The 10,948-nt window shown below is 30.6% G+C and overlaps 1 protein-coding gene across 2 annotated transcripts in view; it reads right to left on the bottom strand.

The window, feature by feature from the left end:
• Window positions 1-700: 700 nt before the first annotated feature.
• LOC111639704 (tyrosine-protein phosphatase non-receptor type 11-like) overlaps window positions 701-10,948 on the bottom strand; it is a 20,088-nt gene continuing 9,840 nt past the window's right edge. For both annotated transcript variants that reach the window (XM_023385633.1, XM_023385632.1), the window contains 8 exons: window positions 10,460-10,591; window positions 10,046-10,240; window positions 2,710-2,872; window positions 2,250-2,477; window positions 2,086-2,182; window positions 1,922-2,001; window positions 1,691-1,843; window positions 701-1,258 (listed from right to left, as the gene is read on the bottom strand). In XM_023385633.1, the coding sequence (XP_023241401.1) occupies window positions 1,202-1,258; window positions 1,691-1,843; window positions 1,922-2,001; window positions 2,086-2,182; window positions 2,250-2,477; window positions 2,710-2,872; window positions 10,046-10,240; window positions 10,460-10,591 (1,105 nt within the window). In that variant the 3' untranslated portion in view covers window positions 701-1,201. The remainder of the gene's footprint in view (window positions 1,259-1,690; window positions 1,844-1,921; window positions 2,002-2,085; window positions 2,183-2,249; window positions 2,478-2,709; window positions 2,873-10,045; window positions 10,241-10,459; window positions 10,592-10,948) is intronic.

Here is a 10,948-nt window from a genome sequence, read left to right as displayed (position 1 = left end):
AAGAAGCCACTGTTTTAACTTTAATAATTACAGCATTTGGATGCTCTGTGCTGTAAATATGTGAAACAAACTCAAAAGTACCTTTTCCTTATTTTCATTCTTTTCAATTAATTTGAATGGCATCAAAAATACAGAACAGAAAAAATAATAATTAGGATGATGAAGAAACAATATTATCAAAGCATTGTAAAGGTCTTATAATGTTTAAAGGTCATATAAAATTTAAAATTTACAATAGATAAAAATCGAATAATCAATTTCCAGATGTCTCAATGTTACATGTACGCACACAATGACACCTTTTGTACTTATTCCAGCAACTTTATTTAATAATTTTGCTGGAATAATATATTACAGTAAATAGTTTCAGTTCAGTACAAAGCTTACAATGTTTTTGACTGATTGGTTAACACAAGTAGTAGATATAAAATTTTGGTTCTAATAATTAATTAAAATCTATAAAACAATTATTTACTGCTAATTTTATTTTTATATGAACTGAATCTTTAATTTCTTCTATTAATTATTAATTGTTAAGTCATATCCAAAAAACTATTTGAATATCTTTGTTTAAACATTTCATTCTGTAAAATTACTACAGGTAATTTTGGCATAAACATTCCAAATTATAATGTTAAAATCCCAATTTAATATAATAAGGTGTCAGAGTTCCTATGTAACCTACTTACACGTCACCTGCACATTACCCTTCATTTTTTGCACAAACTTTTTGCCCCACATTTGAGAGAACATCTTCCATGCTGATGGTTGCAAGCAGAGGTGCTTGCAACCATCAGCATGGACATTTTGACACTTGGGACACTTGGAGCAAATGCCTCCCTTTTTTGTCTGAGTTTCCTTTTACCTAATCCCCAAGAAGGCCCCAAATTTCATTATCAACAAACAGAAAATTCATGACTAATAACTTAATCTGCAAATGTAAAAGAAAATAATGAACTAAATTTATTCCATGCAACTTCATCATATGTTGACCAAAATTACATTCCTTGTTTTGAAGGCCAAGATATCTCTGATTGCAACCAACACCACCACCTTGTAGGAGTGCTGATCTGACATTGAATTATAGTTTGAAGCTTCTTGCATAATGTTCTTTTTAATAGCTTGTGTCCGCCTTTTTCACAGTCTTCGAGTGCCACTGGTTGCAAGTCATTAAAATAGCCCCAATAGTTGATTTTATTCTTCAGCCATTGTAAGATAAAGGTGAAAAAATTTCACTTTCATGAAGTCCTAAAGAAAACTGTAAATTGTTAAGTTTGAATTTTGAAGTGGTACTGCGTTAGAAGTAACTACTGAATTTTCATCAAGTTCACTTGTCATAAGCTCTAATTGGAAGAGCCAGAACATATTTCCCAGCACAGAAACTTTATGATTACCCTATACTATTATAGTTTTGAGAATGAGGCACATACTGAACAAACTAAATGTCATAATAGTTTTCTATCCTAATGTTAAATTTTAATAAATAAAACAAATGTCATCTAATGTGAAGTAGATATCTTTATGCTACATGCATCTAATTATTGTTGTGATCATCATAATACAGCAATAATTTTTCAAGGCATACTACAAATAATATGGCTACATAAATTGTTAATGAAGTGTCACCTAACAATAAATTATGAGAATTCATGTCAGATTTAAACTCAAAATAATAAATAAATTTAGAAACCTTTCCTCTTTCCACTTCTTTAGTAGTCATGACAATCACTCTAGTATTCTCTTGCCATATCATCCACCAGAAATCACCTACGGTATTCATTAGGCATCCCTGCGTTGCAATGTAATAAGTTTTAGGTGCATCACCCGGTCCGGTTTCTTCTGGCTAGAATTTATAATTAAAACAACTTTAATTTTTAATCTTAAAACATAAAAGACATTAATAAAAATTAACAAATCATACCCTAATTATATTGGCATTTACATAGTCAGATCCGGGCACATTTTGGTCAACTCCAGTTAGAATTACACGAGTATGATCAACTGAAGGTTTTTCGATGTCACAAAAAATTGCATGTTAAATCTACAATTTAAAAAATCATTAATATATCATGGGTATAAACTTACATGGCAAAATGTTCTTGTAACGATTCTTTGCTCTGTTCTCAGATTTCTGTCCTTCCTTCCTGCTATAAAGGTGCTTACATTCTTGTTGTTGAAGATACTGAAAACAATTGACATATTTAAAAAATTTTTTTAATTGTAATTTTTATTATACACAAAATACAAACCTCAAATTCTTCCCAAAAGCCTGCCTTTCCATTAGTAACACAATTATCCTTGGATAATTCTTTCACACGAGATTCTATCGTTGAAGCAGTTATGCGTGTGGCATTGAACGGTTGTTTTAAATGCACGACAGTTCCAGATGTCTCAACCATGGGATTTTTCTTGTAATGCTCAACAAGATCAGTAAGATTATCGAATTTTTCACCCCCACCAACATCATATTTACCGTCCTAAATTTCAAAACAACAAGGTTAATCATGAGTTCCAGTTTCTTTATTTATCAGTAACAAACAGAGTAAATATTAAGAAAGCCACAGACAAATAAATTAACTAAGCAAACGTGAATAGAAGAGGTAAAGCAAGTAATTTTCATCTATCTGTTGTTTGTTTCTATAAAATGACCAAAATAAATTATAAAATGTGAAAATTAAATGCTATAAAAACAATATAACAAACTTATACCTGACAGCGTATCATGACATGAGTGACTTTATCGTCAGTCCGAACAGACAAGACATAATCGCCTGGTTTACTCTGGCTCTCCCGAACTAAAAAGCTACCATTTTTGCCCTTGTCAATAACTAATCTTTCAGCTTCCTTTCCAGACAATGGTCCATGAAACCACCTAAAAGTCACAGAAATACAATGAACCACCATTAATTTCAAATTTGAATATAATATGTACTAATGACTGTACTAATAACTGCAATAAAAATTAAAGGATTCAATGCATTCATTTTAATTTTGTGACAGTTTTATTCCAATAAAAACAAAATAAAATGCTCCAAAAATATTTACAGATGTAAAAAGTACAATTAAATTATTTACATTTGAACTGTACTTTGTTATACAAGCTGCATCCAGAAAAAAGTACTGTTTAGCTATTTAAAAGTAGGCATTTGAAACAAAAATTATTTAATCACCATTAGATAATACATATCTTAATCCACTTTTCAACATAATTGCCTTGCAAATTGAGGCACTTTTCATATCTTGTCACTAAATTAAAGATAACCTGTTCATAGAATTCCATCACCTGTGACTAACTCTTTCAGGATGTTGCAATGATTGTTGTTGCTTTCTGGTGTCATGTGGCAAATTTATGTTTCGTCACCAATGACAGTTCTTTTCAAAAATCCATTTCCTTACCCTTAATACCACTGCAAAAGTTCTAAGGCTGATTCCATGTATTTTGTTTTGTAAACTTCCATTATCATTTTTGGCACCCTCTCAAACACATTTTGATGTGCAAGTATTTAGTCACAGTTTCATGCAGCAAAGATCTTGAAATGTCAGGAAACTGTAGAGAAATCAGAAATTGTAAACTGTCTATTGGAATGAATCCTATCTTTGACATTGCGTAGCAAGTCTTTATTAACTAGGGATGGGCAGTCACTACACTCCTTGTCATAAACACTGTCCCTTCTTTGTTAAACATTCAAACCCACTTTTTGCCATACTTTCACTTATCACATTTAGTTTGTAAATTTTGTGGTCAAACATTGTTTGCATTCAAAAACTTAATTACTAATCATATTTCACAACTGGCAAACTGCTCAATTATTATGAACATTATAACTGGCACTTTGATCCTAAATGTGAAGAAGAAAAACAAATATGGCTCAGTTACTTTGTTCTTGAGTAGAAGTAACTATTCATGCACATCTTGACATTGCCAAAATGCATGGAAGATATATGCAAATGGTACTTACTTTCTGGACACACATCATATTAATTATTATAACAACATTAAATAAGTAAGTGGTAGTATCAACAAATTGTAATAGCATTTGTGATTATGTTCCTAATCATACCTTATAGCAGAGTTCTGCAACCAGTGTGCAATGAGAGAATGCTAGATGTTCCAAGGCACAATACCTCCAAAAGGAGAAAAAGCACAGTTTATAGTGGACATGTTAATATGATAAATACATGCTGATTCAAAAGGAACAATGGTTTGCCTATTAAATGTTTATTGCCACTGATGTTTGTGACAGAAAGAATTCTAACAAGCTTCAAATTTTTACACTTTTGCATACTTTATAGAATATGTGCACATGTTGACTCACAAATTTGTCTTCAAACAGTCATACTGTTTGAAGACAAGTCATATTTCACAGAATCTTTGCACATGTGAATTTTGTGAATCATGTGTCATAGTTACCATCTTAATTTTTGTGAAGCTCAAGTACATGATGTCTCTGTCACATGCATCTACAATCAGAAAGTCAAGACCCCAATCATATGCTTTTGATGCTAGGAATGCATGATACTTCATTCAGGGTGGTTTATGAGTTGTTAAAAAAAATCAAAATGAGAAATAAGAAAATAATTTATAAACTAATTTCAAATATTTTTATATCATCATAAGTAAAAATACAGTAAATCAGTATTGTTTATTGTGCCATGCATGAGAAAAGGTTGCAGAGCACTTCTTTATAGCAAGCTAGCCTTATATGGTATTTCTGTAAGCATGACTTTGCCCAACCAAAGCTACAAAGTTTCCATTATTTCTAACAGAATATGTAGAATTTATCATAGATAGCAGAGGTTCCAGTGGAACCTTGGCTATCTACGATAAATCCTACATTAACGTGATATTAACATTATGTATTCATAATATTAATATCACTTTTTCTGTGAAGGTGTTTTATAAAAAATATAACAATAATTTTTAATTTTTAAAATTAAACCACTTGTGGATTAGCTTGCATTCATTATATAAAATTTTATAGTATAATAAAAGAATAAAAATCTGGTTTTCTTTGTTACAGCAGTGCTCTAAAAATAAATTTAATATAATACTAATAATTCAAAATGTCAGTAATTAGAAAAATATTACATTATTTTGTAAAAATATGCATAAAAACAAGAAATAAGTTGTAATGCAAATTATTTACATGTAAATTGTATGCAATATCAGAGAGGTTGCAGCCAACATTTTCAGCCCAAAACGTGAATGTTGGACATTGAGCACCACCATCTGGCAATTCTAGAAGGTCGATAAGGGTGTTTGCTATGTCTAGCATGACGAGTAGAAGTTCGACTTAAACTTCATTTTTTTGTGTTTGGGATTAAAATTAGGACGTATTTTATTAAAATAACGATTATTTAAGCATTTATGAATAATATTGTAAAGAAACAGTCAATTTTAATCCAGAAATTATTTAATTATTCAATTTTTTTGCAAATGATGTGAATTGCCTATAGAATTTACATATACCAGGGGTGGCCAACCTGTGGCTTGTGAGCCACATGCGTCTCTTTGAAGGATTATTTGTGGTTCTCAATAAATGTACCCGAGTTCCCTTTTCATTTTTGTGTTATTATATTTTAAAAAATTATTATCGTTCCGTATGTGTTTCAAAATGTCTTTTAAATTACTAACAACAAATATGAAAGGCTAAGTTGTAACAAATTTCATTTCCGTCCAAGTTAAGAATGATATGACTCATCGAAAACTGCACGAATGAACATAAACAGTGGCGTAATCGTCCGTTATCGACCGACTCCNGTAATCATATAATTTTTTGTTTATAGCATAGTTTATACGGATTATTCCCAAAAAATTATGTGTTTTGGAAATGTTGAGTGGAATTAGTCTAGAATCGGTTAATTTTATAGAAGAAAACCTTTCGAACAGCCTTAGTCCGTAAAGTTCCCACCTATTGGGCTGCGATTGGCTCATGTATTTAATCATTCCTACAACGTAAAATTCGATTAGCGTGGAACGTATCTAAGCATTATAGGGGGGTCTACTGTATTTTTTATTGTCTATTTTTTATTGTATTTTATTTACTATTTTTTTATTGTCTACTGTACTTATTTTTATGTACATTTCTTTACAGAGATATATTAAATTATAATTTTCTTTAAAAGTATATTTGTACAATTGAAGAATATTTTGTACCAGGTATGTACCGATACATCCACCACACATTTTATGTCACCAAGTAAGTTTTTATTATTTTATTTTTAATTGTAGCCCTTATATCGTGGCTAGCAATTTGGAATGTAATTTTGATATTAAAAATACATTTAGAAAAGTCTGCGGTTTTTACTGGCTTATCGAATAAACGATACAAATGGACCCTAGACCATCACTGACGAGCGATTGACTGATTGCCCCTGGTTGTTGGCTTCTTACAGAAACACAGCTTCCCTATCATCAAATGTCACGGCACGCCACTGAAACAAACCAATATTATTGTTTTATATATTCCAAAATAACAAAGGAATAGATGAATTCCACAGATGCAAATTGCATTATGTAGACATTGAGCTTTAGATGCATTGTAACTGAAATTTGATCTCAAATGGCTTCAAACTTTCGATAATGACTATCTAAAATGATAATGAATATCTAAATTTTTATCAAAGAAACAAACAAAATTAGTATGAAGATAAAAAAATTATACATAGTTACAATTCACAGACAGTCTTTCAGATTTTTCAAAAGTTTGCTTTAAAATAAATCAAAACTGTGAAACACTGATTCACCAAAATGAATGTAAAGCTGTTTTTCAAAGCATGGTCCTTAGACCACTGGTCCACGAACAAGCACACAGACTGATCAGCAAAATGCAATTCTATGCTATTTAACCAGAAAAACATAGATGTTATGCTATGTTACCAGCTAGAGAAAATATTGTGGCACACAATCTATAGTTTCCTAAGCCTTTTAAGATGATATTTGCAGGATAAGAAGTGGATCGTATCATAGGTGATCTGTGGTTTATCCGTGACTTGGTTTAAGTGGTCCACAGATTAATAACTTTGAGAATTGCTGACATAGAATAATTCCGTGGATATCCATCAATGAGCAAAAGATCTGTGAGCAAACAATGAATCCAAAATCATGTGACTTTGGCAAACAAGTAAAAAAATTTAAATAAGACAGTAAGTATAAAAGTATGACTTAAAGCAATCAAAAGATCTGCAACGTTCTATCAAAAGGAAGTGAAACATTCAGCCACTGTTTTGAGTAATAAAGTAAAAATCTTTATATTTGCATACTTTAATACATGTGCAGTAGATTGTGTTTGAGATAGCTGAGTATGAATTTCCATTTTTATCCTCAAATTGATACATACCAATAAACTTTTCATGCAGAGTGCAAATTGACACCATTTTCTGCCAATATACAAATTAAATTACTTGCATAGCTACTGTAAATAATTGTTTAAAGTTAATATACCTCAAAATCAGCTTTAGTTCCTAAGTAACTGAAGATTACAAAGAAAAGTAAATATACAACTATAATGCTACCATAGGTATGACAATGAATGATTCTGTACAAAATTCTACTAAAGTTTCACTACATTAATAGTGTTTATCTTCCATATATTAGGATGCTATAGAATATAAATTATGCTCCACAACATGTTGGATATAGATTGTATTGATTAAAATGCACCTATGAATTCTTACTTAAAGAATTACTTTTTACTTAAAATAATGTCAAATAAAAATATTTTTTAAAAATTAATTTGATTAAATATAGATATATATTTAAATTAGTTCTTCCAATAAATCAACTTAGCAAATACAAAATTGTTGTTTTTAATATTCTCTTATAGCACACATTAGGTTATTAATGAAAAATCAATAGAAAATCTCAAGCATTTCTGCTTACAATTAATTTTGAAAGTCATTTCAGAAAGGACAAGTCTCCTAGACTTCTGACTAGAATCCATCTCCGTTTTAATCTGTTGATTATTACATATTATTATTGGAAATAGCGACAGAATTCGAGAGAAAGATGTTGCAGTTCTAATTTCTCCGCAATATCCTAAAAAAATGTAATTTTCTATGTGAAAATTCAGTCACAAGAACCTGTAGTGCCTTATTTAATGATTAAAAAAAATTAACTTTGGAGACGAATACATCCAATTAAGAGAGAATATTGATATTTAAAGAACTAGCAACTATTTAGGTTGTGTTAAGATTGATGAGTCATAAGCAATTTAGCAAATTAAATCCCCGGTCGAGCTTGGCAACCAAGCACGAGTGACTGCAAATTTACTTAATAATGTCGTTCTAAAACTATATTGTAATTTTTAAATATATAAAGATACCNATTTAATTGAAATATTTTAAAAATAAAGGTTCTAAAAGTATTTTATTAATAGAAAGTTATAATAAAATACATAGTTATCACATAATGGAACTGTTTGCACTTTATAATAACTAAAATATCATAATAATCTTCTCTTATGCATAATGGGATCATTATCATGACTCCATAATACAGTGGGTGATCGGTTAACGAACATAATCTGTTCCAAGACTTAGTTCGCTATCCGAATTGTTCGTTAACCGATTATAGATTTACCATAGGTTTTAATGAGAATTTAATTAATTCGTTCTGGAGACCTCCAAAAATAAAAAATATATACTTTCTTACTATGTTTATTTTATGTAATAATAAAAATACATCCATACACTGTCTTGCATTTTTATTAGTCATGTTTTTTCTGTTTAAAAGGGTTAAAGAATCTGTCTAATGTCGATTGATTTTCTCTCTTCTTCAGGATTTTTCGTAAGTAATTGCAATTGTAGAAATCCCCAAGCCTCAACCTGGTTTGGATGCCATTCTAAGACTGTTGTTCTGACATCCTCCCACTTCTTCAAAAGATGTTTAATAGCAGATATCGGCATTAATCCTCTTTTTCAGAAGAAAACATATCTCACCGAGTTTCTTGGTGTTCTTCATTCAAGAGTTCTTGGCGTTCTTCTGTCATCAGATCCATTTCAGGTTCCATTATGAACTCCTCGATGTTCTTTATTTCTCAAATGTAATTTTTGTTACTCCTTTAGCTGCTTGAGTCTTCTTGATTATACAGTATTTTTCTTAAATAAGATTTAACTGCGGCCTACTGTAGACCTGTTCACGCCATACTGCCCAGCAACATTTGGCATCTTCTGCCCACTCTCTACCTTTGCTATTATACTCTCATCTTTCAAAAAGAAAAACAGACACAAAACTTAATGAGTGCCTACCCAACAGTCTCGTGAATACATAAAAGAATTGTTTTGTCAGAAAAATAAAAGGATGGAATTACAAGGGAGAGTTTCAAAGTTCGGAGGAATACTATCCGATCGGTATATACCGGCTTGAGCATCGATGTCGACGTCTCCCACACTCTGAAAAGTTTCGAATTGTTGTCTGAAGACAAGGGAAGACCAATCAGTATTCATTATTTTACATCGCTTCTTCTTGTGTTTGTTCTATGGTGTGCTCATAATTCGATCATGTGTTCGTTGTCCGAACATAAAAATCTTTCGCGAAAGTGTTCGTTATCCGATCTGTTCGTTAACCGATCTGTACATTAAAAAGTGCATGATGCTAACATCAGCTTTGGGAACCATAAATACATACATTGATTCATCAATATTAAAAACAGGTTTATCTTAAAGCCAAACAATTGCTAAATTATATCAGTCTATATTACTAATAGATAAGATATGGCACCTAAGTACTTAGCATTTAATTAATAATAGCAGTAGTAATACAGCTCGATATAATTCGGCAATCATTCGACTTTAATATATAACTATTGGGTTTGGATGTTTATATTTGTATATATACAGTAGGTTTGTCTTTAACTACTTTTATGTCATTATGTTACTAACAATAGAAAATATAACTGAAAATAAACTGAAGAAGATGCAGAAACATCTCTGATTAGGATCCTATGACAATCTGTTTATTCATTGTTTTCCAAATTAAACTATTTTCACATATCAACAAAAACTGAAATATCTTTAGAATAAAAAAATTTGAAAATTCATTCACCTTTCAGTGGTGGGATCCGCACAGACAAGAGGATACTTTAGTTCAATAATTTCACCATTTTTTTCTCGTAGCTGTCCCTGCTTTTCCATATAATACTGCACCAATTCAGCTAGCGTGGCAAACTTCTCCCCTCCATAAAGATCATAGTAGTCGCCAGTGTTTTGAATTTTGATATGTGTCACCTCACCATTTCGTCTATAATTAGAAAATATTTTTTTCAAAACAATAGTGTTGCAAATTAAAATGTTAATTATATCTTAATATATATCCCTATCATTGATGTCAACAAAATTTTTAAGGATTGTATAATTATTAACTGTTTATCAGTGAGTGAGAAAACAAAAATTTTGGTATAAAATTATGAAATAACAAACACTAAATTTACACAGTGTTAATCAAATTTTATTTCCTTACCGAACAGATAATGTAAAATCTCCCGGATTGGACTTGCTGGGACGAGCTATAAAGCTACCATCAAATCCCCTCTCGGTCAGCAGTCTCTCTGCTCCGATTCTTGAGATGTTTGGATGAAACCAGCGACTGTAACTAAATTAAATGAATGTAAATTATTAACATAAAGTGATGTTTGTTCAAATCTATTATAATTACTAAAATAAATTGAACACTTATTGAGAGAGGAGTCATAATATAGAATAAATCAAAGAATAAGGTTCTATTGAATAAATCTATTAAACTTTCCTCTTGTAATCTGTTCATCAACCTACAAAACAAACGATTGAAAGCTAAACTTGTTGTATGCTATTAAATTGTAAGCTCTGAATTGAATGATACAGAATAAATTTAAAATTTGTTATCAGTTTTTTGCTACTTTCCAATCATATATCCAACAATTTCATTAAAGATTGCAACATAAGGTAAAACATAGCCAATATCATACTTATA

Source organism: Centruroides sculpturatus, unplaced genomic scaffold (genome assembly GCF_000671375.1).
Source record: "Centruroides sculpturatus isolate CEXI.00-Female unplaced genomic scaffold, Cexi_2.0 scaffold1113, whole genome shotgun sequence".
NCBI lineage: Eukaryota > Metazoa > Arthropoda > Arachnida > Scorpiones > Buthidae > Centruroides > Centruroides sculpturatus.
Note: the sequence above shows the minus strand (reverse complement) of the source record. Positions and strands in the feature narration are given on the sequence as shown.